Source organism: Podarcis filfolensis (genome assembly GCF_964270895.1).
Source record: "Podarcis filfolensis genome assembly, chromosome: 6".
Classification (NCBI taxonomy): Eukaryota; Metazoa; Chordata; class Lepidosauria; order Squamata; family Lacertidae; genus Podarcis; species Podarcis filfolensis.
In genome coordinates, this window is record NC_139609.1 from 98203826 (window position 1) to 98223733 (window position 19908).

At 46.2% G+C, this 19908-nt stretch overlaps 2 protein-coding genes across 2 annotated transcripts in view; both read right to left on the reverse strand.

Annotated features, from left to right (window-relative positions):
* Nucleotides 1-9842: 9842 nt before the first annotated feature.
* LOC310764665 (actinia tenebrosa protease inhibitors-like) lies at nt 9843-18515 on the reverse strand. The gene is made up of 8 exons (XM_083619052.1): nt 18410-18515; nt 16253-16420; nt 14952-15104; nt 14289-14444; nt 12052-12189; nt 11758-11940; nt 10209-10385; nt 9843-10044 (listed from the first exon to the last, which is right to left on the reverse strand). The coding sequence occupies exons 1-8, from the start codon at nt 18495-18497 to the stop codon at nt 10019-10021; spliced, it is 1089 nt and encodes a 362-aa protein (XP_083475178.1). The 5' UTR covers nt 18498-18515; the 3' UTR covers nt 9843-10018.
* Nucleotides 15066-19908, reverse strand: part of LOC310765257 (ring finger protein-like) — a gene marked incomplete at its 5' end in the record, with an annotated part of 81547 nt that continues 76704 nt past the window's right edge. The window contains one exon of the mRNA XM_083620032.1: nt 15066-15089. The remainder of the gene's footprint in view (nt 15090-19908) is intronic.

The following is a 19908-nucleotide window of genomic DNA, read 5'->3' on the forward strand; positions in this document are numbered from 1 at the left end:
TTGCGGATTCACCTCCTCCAGAAGCCTGATTGGCTGTTCCTGCAGGCCAATCAGGTCGCTGATTCACCTGGAGCTGGATTGGGTGGCTCCTGCGGACCAATCAGTCTGCTGCATTCTGGATCCTATTGTTCTAGGAATCAGCTCAGTACATAACACTCTTCTTTCTTTCTTTCTTTCTTTCTTTCTTTCTTTCTTTCTTTCTTTCTTTATAAATGATCTTTATTGGTTTTACATATAATCACTTTACGTAACATCGTACCCTCTTACTTCATCCTTTGGCTCCACTGAACCTAACGACTTCCCTCCCTCCCATCTGGTGGTTTGCAAAATTAATCTTCACATCTTTACATTTTGCATCGTTTCCTACCCTTGTTATATCATTACCTAAAATATTCTATTACTCAACCTGCATAGGTAGCAATTTCATCTTACAGAACTTCAGATAACCCTGCTAATGATGTTGATTGCTTACAGTTGTCTTTCAAATATAATATAAATTTGTTCCAGTCCTTTGGGAATGCTTGGTCTCGCTGGTTCTGGATTCTTCCCATTGGTTTCGCCAGTTCTGCAAAGTCCATCAACTTCACCTGCCAGTCTTCTTTTGTTGGTAACTCCTGTTGTTTCCATCTTTGGGCTAACAAAATTCTGGCCACAGTTGTTGTGTAGGGCCATAAGAAACCCCCTCAAAGGCCTTTCTGAGAAAGGAGAGGTCCGTCAGGAGAACAAGGCTGGCATTGATGGAACAGGCTCAAATGTTTATTATTCAAGGTTGTAAAGAGATAAGCAGACTCAGGAAGGCACATGGCCGTGGTGATGTGGGAGATGGCAGGGAGGAGGGAGGCCAAGACCTTACATGGTAATAGGAACTTACTATAACTTTCGATTTCCCAGAAATTAGGTGGTTTACAAGAAATCAGGTGGTATTGTAGTCTGCAAATGTATAAAAAGCTGGCTTGCTCAGAATTCGGGGGCAGACATCGGGCAAACGCATGTCTGTACCATTTTTGTCATGACAAAATAAACGATTCTGTTACTGCTGTCATTTTAACTCTTTCAAGTGTCTCCGTTGCTCCCAGGATCTCATCAGATAAGGAGGTCATAAAGCATGTCCTTCAGTTGCATATAAGAATTTTTTTTATCTTGTCTCGGCATCTCTCTACCCACTATACTCAATAAAAAGGCTTCTGGGGATCCTCTCCTTTCTTAATAAGTTCCTCAAAGGCAGGGCCGTCTTACCCATAGAGGCTGGTGGCACTGGGTGCCAGGGTGCCAAGTTCTGGAGGGAGCCAGGGAAGAGGCGGAGGCTGGACGCAGCGCCTCCCGGCTGATAGGCCATAGTTCCATTCCACCTTTAGAACAGATGTGTGGATTGTTGTATATCACACGTCTGTTTATTTCCAGCACAGTCTGCTGGGAACTTCCGTTGTGTATTGCTTTTGCTATACTTCTTTTTGCTTGGACACGAAGGGAAGCAGACATGTTTTTCCTTTGTTCCTGATGCTGAATAAATGCCTGTAAATATGCTTGCATATGCCTCTGTCCGCTACTTCCGTTGTGAAAAGTTATTCACTCTGCCGATTAGAGCATGTTCAGTCTCTGAAGGCTCCCGAGGCTTGAGTCGCTGATAGATGCTGTTCTAAGAACCGGAGTTCACCTGGCTCCCGGCCGGTGGCTGGAGCCAGCTGGGGCCTGCCAAATGCCCCCGTCTCCCCGGACACATCCCAACACCGGCATTAGCTCACTGCCCTTGCCATGCTGCGCCGAAGCAGTGCTGCGCCTGGAGCCTCCATGTGCCGTGGCCACCGTGGCACGAAGCGGCCAGCTGAGCTGGGAGGCACCGCGTCCAGCTTCCGCCTCTTCCCCGCAGGAGGAGCCGCCCTCCAGCTGCTGCCCGCCTCCTCCAGCCCCGCCGGCAGCGCCATCCTCGCTAAAAAAACTCTGGGAAACGGGAGGGGAGCACCAGAGGGAACTTTGCACCACTGCGCCGGATATGCTTAAGACGGCCCTGCTCAAAGGGACTCTCTTCTGTTTCCATTAGTTTAGCTTTTGGTCCTGACTCTGCTTCTCCTCTCCTGCCAGTGCAGAAAAAGCACAGCAGCCTTCTCCAGCCTGAGGCTCTCAGGATCTTTTGGAGCCCCAGCTCCCAATGGCCCCAGCAATGGTTGCCAGGGAGGGTGGGCAACAGCTCAGTCCTGCGGAACACTCTGCCACTGGAGATTCTGTGCCAACTTTTAAACTTCTGCTGGATACAATCTTGCTTAAAATGTATATAGGAAGTGCAGTGTAAGTGATGGAAGTTTTATTATTGAGATATTTGTAGAATAAATTTGGGAGAAATTCTTCCAACTTTTCTTCTCCTTCTCCTTCTTCTCTTTATTTTCTTCTCCTTCTCCTCCTTCTTCTTCTCTTTATTTTTTTTATTTTTTCTTTTTCTTTCTTCTTTTCTAACTCTTCCCTCACAATTCATACCAGGTCCAGTCCTTTACACTGCCCTGCTATGTGGGGTGAGGGGGGGGGCTGAGGTGCTTGCTTTTCTTATGTGGGGAGGGGCAGCAGGAAAAGGTGGGCTTTGGACAGGCTGCAGAGGCAGGCAACTCCAAGAACCGGACTCAGGATCTGATTTCTTTCCGCAGGGCCTGTAAGACAGAGCTGTTCCACCTGGCCTTTGGCTTGGAATCAACTTGATCTCCTTCCCCTCTTTCCTTTTTCCATTCTCCTTCTGTGATGGAACTCCTATTTGGGGACTTCCCTGGCTTTTTTCTGTCCCACGTAGGGCCAGTCTGGATAGCTGGCCTTGGTGAAGATTTGACGTTTTCATCCCCAAAAAATTTTGATTGGAGTTTCTATTAAAATGAGGCTGCATTTTAATGTTGTATTTTAATCTTGTTTTTAAGTTGTATCTTAATCAATTATTTTATATCTGGTGTTAGCCGCCCTGAGCCTGGTCTTGGCTGGGGAGGGCAGGGTATAAATAAAATTTATTATTATTATTGTTATTATTTGTATTATTATTATTATCCTGGAGAGTGAATATGATCCCAGCAACCTCCCCAAAGATGGAGGGAGGGCAATTGTTGCCATGCAGTGATAACTAGAGACTGAGTCTCCACACAATGAACCTGGACAACCAGAGGCAAAGGCCCAAGGGCGGATTTCTTTTGCAGCCCGGGTGCTGAGCATCTGACCTGCAGAGCTGGCTCCAGCAGTTGATACATCCTGGGATCTAGGCTGAGGGAAAGCTTGACGCAAGTAAAGCGGTTATGAGAGGATTCTTAATACAACAGAATGCAATTAAGAAGAGAACTCAGAATGAAAAAAAGGATAAGATCCTGGGGAAAATAAAGGAAGGAGAGAAGAAACTGAGAGCAAAACCAAAGTCACAGGAGATCCTGAAAGAGATAAAGTTATATCAAGTACAATATACGAAGCTAATGAATCAGGAAATAGAATGGAAGATTAAACAGATGAGGCAAAAGTCATTTGAATCGGCAAATAAGTGTGGAAAACTGTTGGCCTGGCAAATGAAAAAAAGACAGAAACTTAATACCATTTCGAATTTGGAAGTGGAAGGAAAGAATATACAGAACCCAGCGGAGATTAGGAAGTGTTTTCAGAGGTACTTTAAACAACTTTATACACAGGAGAAGCAGAAAGAAATGGACATTGATCGATTTTTGAAAATAAATGGACTACACAAAATCTCTCAGGAAAAACAGCTAACGTTGAATTACAAAATAACAGATCAGGAGGTGGAAGGGGCCATCCAGAACATGCAATTAGGTAAATCTCCAGGACCAGATGGTTTGAATTCAAGATATTACAGATCTTTGAAAGAATGGATAATACAACCATTGAAGGAAGTCTGTAATGAAATATTGGAAGGGAGAAGGGCACCAGAGTCGTGGAAGGAAGCTTACATTACACTTATACCGAAAACAGAGACTGAAAAGACACAGCTCAAAAACTACCGCCCCATATCGCTGCTTAATGTGGATTATAAAATCTTTGCAGATATTTTGGCTAAAAGATTAAAAAAGGTGTTAGTAGAAGAAATTCATAAAGACCAAGCGGGCTTTCTCCTGGGCAGACATTTGTCTGATAACATGAGGAATATAATTAATATTCTAGAAAAACTACAAGTGAATATCAATACTAAGGCAGTTTTGATATTTGTGGATGCAGAGAAAGCCTTTGACAACATTTCTTGGAGTTTTATGAAGAAGAATCTACAGGGGATGGGGGTAGGTCAAGGTTTTGAAAATGGTATAGGTGCAATTTATTCAGAACAAAAGGCAAAATTAATTGTGAACAATGTAGTGACAGAATGACTTAGTATTGACTTTACAGGAGCCAGAATCTAGTACTAAAAGGGTACTGGAATTGATTCAAGAATTTGGACAGGTAGCAGGTTTTAAGTTGAACAAGATGAAAACCAAAGTTTTAGAGAAAAACTTAACTGTGAATTAGAGAGAGAAGTTTCAGGAGGAGACAGGACTAACATTGGTTAAGAAAGTGAAATATTTAGGGGTTAACATGACTGCCAAAAATGTGAATTTATTTAAGGATAATTATGAAAAATGTTGGATCGAAGTGAAAAAGGATTTAGAAATATGGACAAATTTGAAGTTATCATTGTTAGGCCGAATTGCTGTGATAAAAATGAATGTGTTGCCAAGGATGTTGTTTTTGTTTCAAACATTGCAAATTTTGGATAAGATGGACTGTTTCAAGAAGTGGCAGAAAGATATTTCCAGATTTGTTTGGCAGGGCAAGAAGCCTCGAATAAAATTTAAGATATTAACTGATGCTAAAGAAAGAGGTGGATTTGCCCTGTCAGACCTTAAACTTTATTATGAATCAGCTGCTTTTTGCTGGCTGAGAGAATGGTTGCTTCTTGAAAACACTGACGTGCTGGATTTAGAAGGCTTCAATAATGCATTAGGCTGGCATGCATATCTGTAGTATGATAAGGTAAAAGCACATAAAGCGTTCAAAAATCATATTGTTAGAAAAGCATTGTTTAATGTTTGGATAAGATATAAGGATTTGTTAGAAAAGAAAACCCCAAGATGGTTGTCACCAATGGAAGGGAAGGCACAGAAAAAACTCAATATGGAGGCCAAATGGCCGAAATATTGGGAAATTTTGGAACAAGATGGAGACAGAATAAAACTGCAGAGTTTTGAAAAATTGAAAAACAAAGTGCGAGATTGACTCCATTATTACCAAATAATGGAGGCATACAATTTGGACAAAAAAGTTGGCTTCCAGGTGGATAAATCAAAATTGGAAACAGAATTGCTTAATTCAAAAATTAAGAATTTGTCAAGAATAACTTGCTGTTGAAATGGAACACTCAGGATGAAACAGTAAAATCAGTTATGATCAAATGGGCACAAGACGTTGGACATAACATAATGATGGCTGACTGGGAACAGTTATGGACCACTGGTATGAAATTCACGGCATGTAGTGCCCTAAGAGAAAATTTAATGAAAATGATTTATAGGTGGTACATGACACCAGTCAAGCTTGCAAAAATTTACCATTTGCCCGATAATAAATGTTGGAAATGTAATGAGACTGAAGGTACATTCTTTCACCTTTGGTGGACATGCCCAAGGATTAAGACATTCTGGGAGATGATTTATAATGAAATGAAAAAGGTATTTAAATATACCTTCCTGAAGAAACCAGATGCCTTTCTCCTGGGCATAGTCGGCCAATTGGTGCCAAAGAAGGATAGAACTTTTTTTATGTATGCAACAACAGCAGCAAGAATACTTATCGCGAAGTATTGGAAGACACAAGATCTACCCACCGTGGAAGAATGGCAGATGAAGTTGATGGACTATATGGAACTGGCGGAAATGACTGGCAGAATCCGAGACCAGGGAGAAGAGTCGGTGGAGGAAGATTGGAAAAAGTTCAAAGACTATTTACAGAAATACTGTAAAATTAATGAATGTTAGAAAAATGTGGAAATGAAGTTATATGGCTTTAGTAGAAATGTTATAAGGAATTAAGTATAAATAGATTATTAGAGTATTAAAGGAAAAAATAAGGTTAGAATATGTTAAGATAATTATAGGACAGAAAACAGAGGAAGATGGAAAGGAATTGCTGAAACAATTAACAGAAGTGGAATACAAAAAGGGAGGTGTGAGGAGGTCACTGAAATAAGTGAATGAAAGATAAGATATTGAAATTGTTTGGTGTGTTTTAAACTGTTTTTATTTTGTTTCATTAGTTTAATGTGTTAGTGTCATGTAGTGTTTTTATGTTATGTTATGTAGTGTTTTTGTATTGTATTGTATTGTTCATTTTGTTTTGTAGTGTTTAAATTGTTGGAAAAGTAATAAATATTATTTTTTTAAAAAAGGAAAAGCTTGACCTCTGGAACCTGCTCACCTTAACCTGGGGAATTGCAGTTGTCCTATCAGCCAGTTATCCTATCAGGTGCGGCTGCTGAATAAAGGGACCCCTGACCATTAGGTCCAGCCGTGGCCAGCTTTCGGGTTGCAGCGCTCATCTCGCTTTACTGGCTGAGGGAGCCGGCGTACAGCTTCCAGGTCATGTGGCCAGCATGACTAAGCCCCTTCTGGCGAACCAGAGCAGCACATGGAAATGCCGTTTACTTTCCCGCAAGAGCGGTACCTATTTATCTACTTGTGCTGGTGTGCTTTCGAACTGCTAGGTTGGTAGGAGCAGGGACCGAGCAACGGGAGCTCACCCCTTCACGGGGATTTGAACCGCCAACCTTCTGATCAGCAAGTCCTAGGCTCTGTGGTTTAACCCACAGCACCTGCGTTCCAAGCAGCTGCTGAATGCCGAGTGCTAAATTGGCTCAGAGTAAGGCCTCCCTCATCCATGATCCATGTAGATGAGGAGGTTGAGCTGGTCTGTATCACTGGAATGTGGGGGACTGAGGAGGGTGGAGTTGGTCTTACCCAGCTGCCTCAATATGGTTCGGAAACTTCAGCTGGTGCAAAATTTGGTGGCAAGGTTGCGCACTGGGTCAAGGCAGTTTGAGCATACAGTCGTATCTGGTTCCCCAACACCTTGGGAGTCGAAAGTTCCAGCTCCCGAACGACTGAAAACCAGAATTGAGTGTTCGGGTTTTCGAAGTTTTTCCGGAAGCCCAACGTCCGGTGCGGCTTCTGCTATTGTTTCCGGCGCATCTGCGTAATCGGAAACCAAGCGGAAGCCGCACCTTGGTTTCTGAACTTTTTGGAGTTAAATGGACTTCTGGAACAGATTCCATTTGACTTCCAAGGTATGTCTGTATTACACTGATGTCAGGGGACTGCCATCGGAATGGGGGAGGGAGGCAGGAGGATACAGAGAGTCTCCGGTGCTTCTGAGAAGCAGCTCCTCATCTGGCAGTAGGGAAAGCCACACCTCCAATGGAGCAGAGGGGGAAGTGGGTGGAGGAAAGGCTCAAAGATGCTATGGAGAGCCCAAACGCCTCACCTAGCCCGGCTGGCCAGGAGGCACACATGCCGCTTCCATTGCCTTGCTTGCGCAGAGGGGTGAAACGTGAGGAGGGGAGGCGGAGATTTGGGGTGTTCTTATGTTGGGGGAAAAGCCGGAAGGGGCCACTCCTGGAATCTTCAAGTGACTGAGACAGACATGAACTTTGGGGCTGTGCACTGTAAATACCGGTAGTTTGCACCAATAAAACCTGTAAAAGACAGGTCAGAGTCCTGCCTGGTTACTCACGAGCAACCACCCCCAGCATCTGACAGCTGATCCTGGCCTGACTGCACCAGCTGCCAATTAGTTTCCAGGACCAATTCAAAGTGCTCCTTTTGACCTATAAAGCCTAAGTGCCTCAGGACCCCAAGACCTCAAGGACTGCCTCTCCCCATATTAACCCTGCGATTGCCACTGGAGGCCCTTCTCTGTGTGCCTCCTCTGCAAGATGTCCGGAGGGCGACAACACGAGAAAGTGCTTTTTCTGTGGTGGCTTCCCAGTTGGGCAATGCTCTCCCCAGGGAGGCTCATTAAATATCTTCATTGGCATCTTCATGATATATCTTTAGGCATCAGGCAAAAATGTTCTTCTTCAGCCTGGCCTTGGGCTGATTAACATTCTATGGCCTTTTAAATGTGCTTGTGGGAGGGGGGTTATTGGTTCGCTTTTGTTTTATTGTGTATTTTGTCTTCTCATTTTTGTATTTTTTATGTTGTGAACTGTGATCGTTGACTGAACAGCGGTATGCAAATTTAATAAATAAAATAATAGATAATTCGAATCCCGTTTTGGTTGTTTGTTGTTGCTGCTGTTTTTAAAAATGAACACTCCTGTTTTAGTGCATATTATATTTTGTATTTTGTTGTTTTTGTAAATTGCTTTGGGAAATGCCTCTGGTTGCGTGGAACGATGTATAAACCAGATTAACTGAGCTAACTAAATTCTGCCTTGAAAGAACACTGCCCCCCCCCGCTAATATGATTCTACATGCAGTAAAGCTCCATACCATAATCAAATTGTAATAATAATAATAATACCACCCCACCTATATGGCTGGGTGCTGTTTTGTGGTTCGCCTCAGATGCCAAAAGGTCTCCGGCTGGTCCTGCCTAGCCCCCCCCCCCCCCCCGGTTTTTGGACTACAACTTCCCCCAGCTCCTCCCCTCCAACAGCACTGACTGGGGGCTGATGGGAGTTGTAGTTCCAAGAACCAGGACAGCACCAGGTGGGGGCGAAAGAGATGCTTGGGATCTTTTTAGCAGGAAAACCTGCTAAAATCCAAAATGGACAGCTGCCGGAAATGACACACCCTCAAATTTTGTAATTTCGATTTGGAAAAATTCTCTCAATTTAGCAGGGATATGAGAAGTGTGAAATGCAGAGCAAACTAGCGAGGTATCAATGCACAGAGCTGCAACTTGCTCCCCCAGGAAGCAGCGATGGCGACCAACTTGGATGGCATTAAAATAGAATTGGATAAATTCCTGGAGGAGGGGAGGGTTATCAATGGCTACTAGCCACTTGGACTACTGCAATGCGCTCTACGTGGGGCTACCTTTGAAGGTGACCTGGAAATTACAACTAATCCAGAATGCGGCAGCTAGACTGGTGACTGGGAGCGGCCGCTGAGACCACATAACACCAGTCTTGAAAGACCTACATTGGCTCCCAGTACGTTTCCGAGCACAATTCAAAGTGTTGCTGCTGACCTTGAAAGCCCTAAACGGCCTCGGCCCAGTATACCTGAAGGAGCGTCTCCACCCCCATCGTTCTACCCAGACACTGAAGTCCAGTGCCAAGGGCCTTCTGGTGGTTCCCTCAGTGAGAGAAGCCAAGTTACAGGGAACCAGGCAGAGGGCCTTCTCGGTAGTGGCACCTGCCCTGTGGAACGCCCTCCCACCAGATGTCAACTACCTGACATTCAGAAGACATCTGAAGGCAGCCCTCTTTAGGGAAGTTTTTAATGTGTGACATTTTAATGTATTTTTAATCTTTGTTGGAAGCAGCCCAGAGTGGCTGGGGAAGCCCAGCCAGTTGGGCAGGGTACAAATAAATTATTATTATTATTGCCCCAATAGCTGTGCTCTGCCTCCATAATCAGAGGCAGGGATGTTTCTGAATCACAGTTGCTGGAAACCACAGGAGGGAAGAGAATTGCTCTTGTGCTTGAATCCTGCTTGCTGGTTTCCCATTAGGGCATCTGGTTGGCCACTGTGCGAACAGGATGCTGGACTAGAGGGGCCATTGGCCTGATTTAGCCAATTCACCTTATGCTCTTACGTAATGTTCTTATGTAAGCCTTTGGTCTGATCCAGCGGCCAGACTTTTATGTTAACTCAAGAACCAGATGCAGAGGATGCAGCTGAACATCTCATGTCTTTATTTTTGGAGGGCAGAGTTGTCTTCACCAGCCTCCCCGAAGGTAGAGGTGGGAGGGAGGCGAGGGCCCCAGGGCAGGGTACCAGGTTGGTGTCTCTTCCTCGGACTCTGAGGGGTCAGTCTGGAGAATCATGCAGACAAGGGACTATGCCAATGAACAACTCAGTCAGATGTTGTGGTGGAGTTTGCTGTGGAAAGGAAAGAGAGAGAGTTAAAGGGCAGGAAGGAGACTCTTGCCTTGAACTGGCACACAAGAGTCCGTGGCCAGCAGGGCAGATGATGGAGACCCTGCCTGCTGTCCGTTTCCCAAGCCAGTCCCATTCCTGAAGGACAGATCCTCTTTGTTCTTCACCTGGTTTACTTGAAGTTCCGCAGACCATTTTGCACTCCAGTCTCGTGTAAAACCGATTGTCATTCCCTTTGCAACCGCCATAAACAAACTTCTTGCAGGAGGAAAGAGTTGAATTGTAGTAGAAGAATTCTGAGTAAGCGCGACACGGACCAGTCTCACTGGGCAGCTCGCAAACCTCTGGGGTGGATACACACACACAATTGTATAGCAAATGAATGCAGAATATAAAGTAGACATAAAACAACCCTCACCGCCCATAAAAAAACAAGAGAGCAAAAGCATTAGCACCATATAGAAATAACTCATACATCAATGGGAGGCAAAAGGCTGCCTCTCCCCATATGAACCTACTTGGACCCTGAGATCATCTTCTGAGGCCCTCCTTCGTGTGCCTCCTTCTCAAGAGGTCCATAGGGTGGCAACACGAGAACGGGGCCTTCTCTGCAGTGGCTCCCCATCTATGGAATGCTACCCCCAGGGAAGTTTGCCTGGCGCCTTATACACCTTTAGGGACCCGGCAAAAACGTTCCTCTTTAACCAGGCCTTTGGTTGATTGACATCCTATGACCTTTTACAATGTGTTGGGGAGTCGGGTTGTTCTTGCTTTTATTTTTATTATCTATTTTGTGTTTTTATATTGTGGTTTTATGTTGTGAGCTGCCTTGAAATTGCGGATACAGGGCAGTATAAAAATGTAATAAATAACAGCAGTAATAAAGAGTAAGTGCGCACGCAAGAACAGGAACTGGACCTGAACAGAAGGGCGGGAGAAAGTCATGCAGGCTAAATTGTCAAATGGAGAAAGCCTTTACAGCCCCACACTTCCAGCCCCACGCACACTGTCGTAGTTGAAGGACAATATCGCCAGATTCCTTCTGAATGGAGAGTTTGGTCATGTGGCTGAAGATTTACCCTACAACTTCCTGGTTTGCTCAATCTATGAAGACTGAAGAGCAACCTTGTTCAAAGGTTTAAATCTCATAGTTGAGCCATTGATTGGGTATCGGATTTTATTGGAGGACAAGCCCCCCAATACCTCTGAAAAAGAGGCTCGTTTTGCCCTTAGATCTGCAATTTTAAGGACAAAAATTTGTGGGAATGGTAAGTTAAATTCTTCAGGGGAGCAGACCCTTATCTGACAGAATGCCTGATTTTAATAAATATTTTAGCTGTGCAGTGTTTACACGGTTCTGTTTAATGTATTTCATTCTGTTTTATGTATTTTGTTTTGCAGTGGCTTTGGCTAAACAAATAAATAATATTCCTAAAAGCAAACTCGATGCACATGACTTCCCCCCCAGAGCATCCTGGGAACTTCAGCTTTCCTTCACAGAGCTATCTTTTCCAGTCCTCTTAACAAACTACAGTTCCCAGGATTCTGTGGGGGAAGTCACATGCTTTAAATGTGCATTAAAGAGATGCTTAGAATGCATCATGTGGACCTGCCCTTTTAAGAAGCCTCTTTGAGCACAATTGTGTTCCTCTGACATGTGGGCTGTGACTCCCTTTCAAGGAGGTTTTGGCAGTGCATGAAAGGCATGCGCTGTACCTGGGCTGATTTTCCCGCAGGCCTTCTCGCATGCCTTCTTGGTTTTGAACCTGTTGCTGTTGCCCCTGCAGCCGCCGTAGATGAACCGCAGGCACCTCTTCTGCGACGGGCTGTAGTAGTATCGTGGCATGTAGCCGTAGCACGGTCCACCATCAGGAGGCAACTGGCACCGGTCACTACGGACTGTAGGAAGAAGAAGGGAAGGTTTGGGGTGTGGGCTGACTAGCTCTGTGCTACTGCCCGGCTACCCCAAGAGGAAAAGGTGTGAGGAAAGGGGTGTGGCTTTGCCAGTACCTGAGTCTAGGCAGCCCAGGCTGCACCCAGTGAAGCAGCACTTCTGTTTCAGGGGGCAGTCTCGGTCATCTTTACAGGTATCATTGCAGGGCGCAAAGGTGTACACCAGTTCCCTTTTGGGACACACGCCAGGGTGCTCTGGAAGAAAAGAGTTGGAGAAGAGAACTACTGTATTTTTCGCTCCACAAGACGCACCTGACATAAGACGTGCCTAGCTTTTAGAGGAGGAAAGGGGGAAAGCTCTGTTTTTTGAGGATCAGCTCAAAGTCGTTGAGCTTACTTTGCAAAGGGAAAAAAATCCTGTTTTTATGGGGTTCAACTCACAGTTCTGCAGCTTCTTTAGGAAAGGAAAGGGAGCCGTTTCTACAGTTTCCAGACAGATAATCTAATCATCCAGTCACATGTCGCTGGGGGAACAAACAGCCTCCGTCTGCAGAACATTCAACAATAGAGGCCTGGGCAAGGAGCCGGAAAGGGAGCCAGCGATCGACCACACATTCTCTCCAAAAGACGCACAGACATTTCTCCTTACTTTTTAGGAGGAAAAAGGTGCGTCTTATGGAGCGAAAAATATGGTAGCTTAGCTGTGCTTCCTGAATCACAGGGGGGTGGGTGGACTAGATGGCTGTCCAACTCTACAGTTGCATGATTTTCCAAGGAGAAGCTTTGTTGGTGCCCAGTGAGGCATGAGCCTAGTCAAGAACATAGGAGGAACTCTGTGGTAGGATCAGGCCAAGAGCTTATCTAGTCCAGCTTCCTGTTCTCATGGTGCCCAACCAGATGCCCCATTGGAGAAGCCCACAAGCAGGGCCTGAAGGCAACAGCCCTCCGTTTCCAGCAGCTGGTATGCAGAAGCACACTGCCCCTGACCAAGGAGGCTCTACAACCAGCCATACTTTTGCTGAGGAAGCCCGATGGAGAGTCTGAGTCTCTCCGTAACAGGCTCTGCTCCTTCCTCCCACCAGCTGCCAGGACAGGCTCTCTTCCTCCTGATGATCTCAATGGGCTTTCAGAGCTGCAAACACAAGACCTAGTATTTTTGCAAGAATAAGGGTTCTGAAATCAGGATGGTGGAAATGTTGTCCCCCCTCTCTCACACACATCTCAGGCCTGGAATGCTTAATATGCATGCTTTTGCAAAGAATATTTTCCTTAATACAACACATTTCTGTATGTTGTTTTCACAAACATATGCCTTTTTAATGCACACTTTACCCTGTCATATGCCTTTTTAATGCACACTTTACCCTGTCATATGCATTTTTAATGCACACTTTACCCTGTCATATGCATTTTTGTTCACATTCCTTGGTTGGAGAACTGTATTGCAAAATTCGGAGCTGTGTGAATTTTGAAGGATGGCTGTGTTTCAGTGTGCATATTGTTTTGGAAAGCATGAAGGAAAGAGGCTTGATTTTAAGTGTGAGCTGAATCTCATTTCTTCCCTGCCCTTAACCATAACACATCTTGATACTGAAGGATGGAGCAATCTGTCAGGGTGGGCTTTCTCTTTTCCAAACTTATTTCTCCTTTACCCTGAACATTCTTTCCATTTCCCTATCAGTTTGCACATCAGTTCATGAAAACTGGAGTATGCAATGCTGCCAATGTTTGCACGAAATTCCCTCTGATACAGTGCAGTTTGGTACATTATTTCTACTACAGTCATACCTCTTGTTGCATTTGTTTCACGTTGCGGATTTTCAGATTGTGAACGTGGCAAACCCGGAAGTGTATACTTCCGGGTTTCGCCACGCCACACATGCAGAAGCATTCTGTACACTTCGCGCATGCTCAGAAGCGTTCTGCGGGCTTCGCACATGCGCAGAAGCACTCTATCACGCTCCATGCTTGCACAGAAGTGCTGCTCTAGTTGTGGACTTTTCGGGGTGCGAACGGCACCCCAGAATGGATCGCATCCGCAACTAGAGGTACCACTGTACTATTTTGCACCCTTCTCCTTTCGGTAAGGAATTTTCTGTTGCAGAGTTGCATCATAAAATCCAGACAATTGTGAACTTCAACAGAGAGCTGCATTTCAGTTGGTGTCTTAGTTCAGCAAGTGTGAATTAGCTTGTTTTGCCTTTAAATGCAAACTGAATTATACCCCCCCAACATCATTGGCACCCATGGGAGTGGGGAGTCAGGGAGTGGCACCCAACCACTTTTTCCTTTCATTCTGATTGGGTTCCCACACATCGCCCAGCTGTTCTTTGGCCTTGCTGGAAAAGCCGTACCTTCCTCAGCCTTTACACACAGCTGGTGGCATCCGTATCTGCAGCACTTCCTCCTTGGGATGTGGAGACCAAAGCCACAGTCCAAGTCGGTTGAGCAGCTGGTCAAGCAGGGGCGGTCCAGCCGGCGTTGCGTCCTTGGGCAGTATCCGGGGATGGCTGGGGAGGAAGAGGAAGCAACAGGTGGGAAGGCAGAAGGAGATTCTGCAAAGGCCAAGGAGAACCTTTAGGCAGATTGCGTGTGACTGATGTGCCATGATGACACTAAGAACATACAAGAATCAGAGCAGCATTCTGCTTTCACAGTGGCCAACAAGATGCCAACCTGCACAAGAGCCCTCTCCCCTCGTGTGGTTTCTAGCCACTGGGATTCAGAAATATTTCTGCCTCCAGCCGCGGTGGACAACTCTAACCCTCCAGATGTTTTTAGACTCCCCTTCCCCCATCCCCCATTCCCCCATGCTGGCTGCAGAGGATGCCGGGAGCTAGAGCACAGGAACATCCTAAAGGCCACACTTCCCCCATCCCTGGCACAAGATGAGAGGGTCCATGGAGATGGGTTGCCCAGGGCGCCTTTGGGGCAGAATTGAGTTGGGTGCTGGTCTTCTTCTCTCCTGGCATCTCCTGTCCGAGAGTCCCAGAACGGCAACCTCCCTTTGCCCTTACCTTCAGAAGGGAGCCGGCACTGTCGCCCACAGATGGTCCGGCAGCAGCGCTCGTTCCCTGGGCAGCTGGCATCCGTGGAGCAGAACTGGCCACACATCACCTCACCTTCAACCCGAGCAGGACATGTGCCAGGCTTGACTGGAAGAGTTGTTGCTGGAAGAGAACATGGGGCAGGCTGACTCCTTCGCTGGTATGACCTCCTGGGAAATTACAAGCGCTTCCAAACAAGCAAACTATGTTGGCTGATTTACGATAAGTAACCCAAAACGTCTCAGAGCACTTGTTGGCTTCACTCACTTTCCCTGCCATCATTTTCTTTCCACCCCATGCAGTGTGTGGCCATTGTCTCTCTCTCTGGGCCAGAGACTTTTGCAGCCAGCACTGAGTGACCTTGCTGTTGACCTTCCTGGCGTTCCTGAGTCTTTAATTTCCAAAATGTAAGAAGGGCTTCCTCTCAGGGAGAGGTGACACATAGAGAATAGGAAGGAGACTCCCCTGCCCCCTTGGGAAAGAGCTTGCCTCCAGGTCAGGAAGGCTCACAGGGATTTCTCATGAGTAGCTGAGCCTTCTCCACCTCTGCTTAAAGCTTGGTGGGGAGGAGGAGAAACCTGTTGGGTTTATTCTTGCATTTCCTCTGCTCTTTCTGCTTTTTCCTAGCTGCTGAGTTTGTATTGTTTGACTGCTGTGCTACAAGCTTACTTTCTTTGCTTGCAAGTAAACACCTCTGTCATTGGACAGGAGCCACAATGAACAGCATCATGATATTTAAAATTTTATTTCCAGTTCATTTCCTAGTGTTCCCTAGGATGGAATCTGCCATTTTTGTAGCTGCTGCCCAATGAGTCAAGACCTTAACTGAGTTATTTGGAACATCTATGTGCAACTGCAATTTTGGAGTGGTCTTAAATGTGAATCACTTGACTCTTGTTTACACACTGAATTGCGTTTGCCATTTTACCTCCCATTCACTCAGTTTGGAGAGGTTCTTCTGGAGCTCTTCACAATCGCTTCTTAACTCTGAAAGTACCATCAGCAAACTCACTGCTCCCCGCTAACTCTAGGCCATTTATGAACACGTCAGCAAGTTCAGGTCCCAACGCCAGTCCTTGGGGACCCCACTTTCTGCATCCCTCCAAATATTCCTGCTCTCTGCTTCCTGTTTCTTTACCAGTTCCTGATCTGCACGAGGACCTCGTCTCTTCTTCTCTTCTTCTCACAGCTCCACTTATTCCAATGATTTTGGCTGAAAATCTTTGGCTCCTCCCTCCGCCCCCACCTGAGCGTTTGTCTCAGGGTCTTACCTGGGCGCATGCACCGGCGTTCACAGGCGCTGCGACTGTGGAAGTTGTTGGCATTCCCTAGGCAGCCCCCATAAACAAAAACCAGGCACCTCCCGACCCTCGGGTTGTAGTACCAGCGAATGAACAGGGCCAGACAGTTGCCTCTCTGAGGAGGAAGTCTGCAGATATCTACGGGATGAGAAGAGATGCAACAGAATTGAAAACAATATACAGAATTTAGAGCCCAGAACTTCTGATGTTGGAGGAGCAACGCTAGCAATAGACTTGCAAAGTCCTCTGAAGGCAGCCCCACAAGCACAGCTTGCTTTCTCCTGCTGCAGAGGGGAGGACCTGAATCAATGGATTCAGAAGACAAGAAAGGAGGGTCTGGCTAAACGTTGGGAAAAAAGTTCTGACAGTAATAACTGTTGAGCAGTGGATTAGACTTTCTAAGAAGGCTTTTTTGGGGGGAGGTTTTTAAAAAGGGGTTGGATGGTCACTGGTCAGGAATTATTTAGCTGTGATTCCTGCACTGCAGGGAGATGGACTGGAAGCATAGCTGCCAACGTTTCCCTTTTTTAAAGGGAAATTCCCTTATTCTGAATAGGATTCCTCGCAAGAAAAGGGAAAAGTTGACAGCTGTGACTGGAAGCCCCTTGGGATTCCTTCCAACTCTACAATTCTATGATTCTCAGATTGGGCTGAAAGTATTTCTCCTGTCTTACCACAAAAGCCCAGCAGGTAGCACCACCCTGCCTGCCATTCAAAACAGGCTTTGGTGGCATTTTGTCCCAGTGAGGATCAAGCCCCCAGATGAAGCTGCAGGGAGACACAGGCATGAGGTTCTTGGAGGAAGGTCAGAAGCACAGGAGTGTGGGTACTTTAAGTTGCGCTTTAAAGAGTTGCGCAGCCTGTGTTGCCCACTGAAGCCCCCTTTTCTCCTTCAGGGTTGGAGGTGCAGGAGCAGGCCCTGCCTCCCTTTTCACTTGGCCACCTCAACAGACTCAAATGCCACCAGAATTGTAGTTGGTTTGCTGTCACCAGAGACTTCTGGATATTTCACAATGCAACAACATGTCTCAATGAAATATTGGACAATTCGCTGCCTGACACCCTAGAAAGGCACTGGCCACTCAGGGTGGTGTAGAAAGGAGATTCTGACGAAACCTCAGGAAGAACTTGCTGAGAGTAAGAGCTGTTTGACAGTGGTATGGTCTCCCTTGGGAGGAGGTTATTAAGCAGAGGTTGGATGGCCATCTGTCATGGATGTTTTAGCTGAGATTCCTGCATTGCAGGGGGTGGACTAGAGGTCCCTTGAGGTCCCTTCCAACTCTACAATTTTATGATTCCATGGACTGACAGGCAGAGCAGTTTCCTGTGCTCCTAAGGCCAGTGAACACCCAGAGTTATTTGTGTGGCTCATTTTTGACCAGGCAAAAGTTGAAGCCCACCACCTTTGAGGTTGTCAGTCCCACCGTCAAACATCTCTTACTCTCAGAAAGTTCTTCTTAATGTTTAGGAATCTCCTTTCTTGTCACCATTGGTTCGGATCCTGCCCTCTGAAGCCTGCTCCATCTTCCATCTGGCATCCCTTCAGATATTTGAAGGTTGCTCTGGGATCACCTGTCAGTCTCCTCTTCTCCAGGCTAATCATACCCAGCTCCCTCAACTTGGTTTGCAGACCCTTTATCATCTCAGTTGCACATGTTCCAGCTTGTCCACTTCCTTCTTAAATTGTGGCACCCAGAACTGGGCACAGTGCTGTAGGGTCCAACCAAGGCAGAAAAGGGTGGTACTTTTCCTTCCCTTCATCTGGACACCAGACCTCTGTTGATGCAGACTAGCATAACATTAACCTTTCTTTTTCCCCCTGCTGCAAAAGGGGAAGGAAGGCTGGTGGCCACAATCCAAGGAAAGCTGTGCCAGATGACCAAATGGGCAGAGTAGGCACTGACCTATGAGCCCCATGCCTTTTAGGGGCACTGCAACAAAGGATAAAAATGGACTTATTAACATAGCTGGTTGGTAAAATCAAAAACGTGTCGGGAGAAAAGGCCAGGCTAATGATGAGGAGAGACAAGGCAGGTTAACAGGGTCACCCCTGAGCATTGGGGGACACTTGGAAGGGCCAGTTTAAAGAGAAGAGAGCGCTGAAGGGAAAGGGGAGGCGCCACTCACCCACAATGAGCTTGGCAGGTGCAAGAGGGAGCTGGTGCAAGAGCAGAAGGGTCCCCGCCAGGAGGAAGAGGCTGGAAGGATGGTGCATGGTGAATCCAGGAGTGAGTTCTCTCCACGGCTCAGGCAGAAGCACCTTATTATACTCTGACCTCACCAGGACGGCAGGTGGCTTCATGCAAGAAGCCCAGCCCAGCCCTGAACAATGGAGCTTCAGGGAGGGGATCGGGAGAGAGGCTGAAATGTTCCAGAGAGGGAGAAGGACAGGGCAGGGATTTGGCAGCAGCTGCTGCCCAGGGAAAAGTTTGGTCTGATGGGGATGGAGGAGGCTGTTTGGCAGATTTATGGTGTCCTCAGTTCCCAGGCAGGGGCACAGCCAGGAACTGGCAAAAGGCTCTGTGGAATGACTTCTTTCTCCACGAAGCCTTGGGGTGGCTGCGTAGTGGAAATCCAGTTCTGGGGCATCTCTAAAGTGAGATTGGCTGGCATATCATAGGGTTGGAAGGGACCCAGAGGGTCATCTAGTCCAACCCCCTGCAATGCAGGAATCTCAGCTAAAGCATCCATGACAGATGGTCACCCAATCTCTGTTTAAAAACCTCCAGTGAAGGGGAATCAACCAATGGGCTCAATATTTCTCAAGAATTGCCTGGACATCTCGTCCTTGATCACATACTGGGAGAGTCTCATGTTGTTGGTCTCAAAGGGCCCTGCGCTTTCCATGATGAGGATGTCACAAGCTCATTTTAGCTGGAGCAAGCCAGAAAAGACCCCCTCAGAGGGCAGAGTTCTGTGACCTCTGTCACTAGAGAGATCCACACTTTTCTTTATTTATCTGGTGTCTGGTACATAGAAGTCCTCTTCCTCTGGAGATTTTCAAAGCAGAGGTTGGATGGTCACCTGTCAGGGATTCTTCAGCCATGATTCCTAATTAGAGTACCCTTGGGGTCCCTTTGAACTCTACAATTCTATAATACTAATTTCTCTGCTCGGTATCTATACACATCTATGCATGTCTAAATGTGTGTGCATGTTTATGGCAGAAATAAGAAAATGAAACTGTAATATTTCAGCAGGTTGAATTTTGTGTCCATTTCAAATAGCAGGTTTTAGGGAGCCTGCGATGACTGCGAAAAGTGGTTTAGTGGAGAGGTTCCAGAGCAGAATTCTGCATGAGCTGGATTAAAAAAGAGAGCCGAAAATGGCCATTAAAATAATCCACCCAGAATCCACAGGCCTGCAGCATTTCTGCTCCAAGTGCAGATATCTAGGGCCTGAGGTGTCCCCCATTGTTCTAGAACTTGCATTGTTTTATGGATAAAATCACAAAGGCACTAGGATGTTACATGCAACTGATAGGGATCTTATCATGCAGATGGAACACTTTGTCTCCATGATGCAGAGCTGGCAGTCAGAAGTGTGCGTGTCCATTGTGGCACGTTTGAACTGTGATGCAGTGCAGAAGAAATATTGCATGCAATCTCCAAGGGCACTAAAGATGA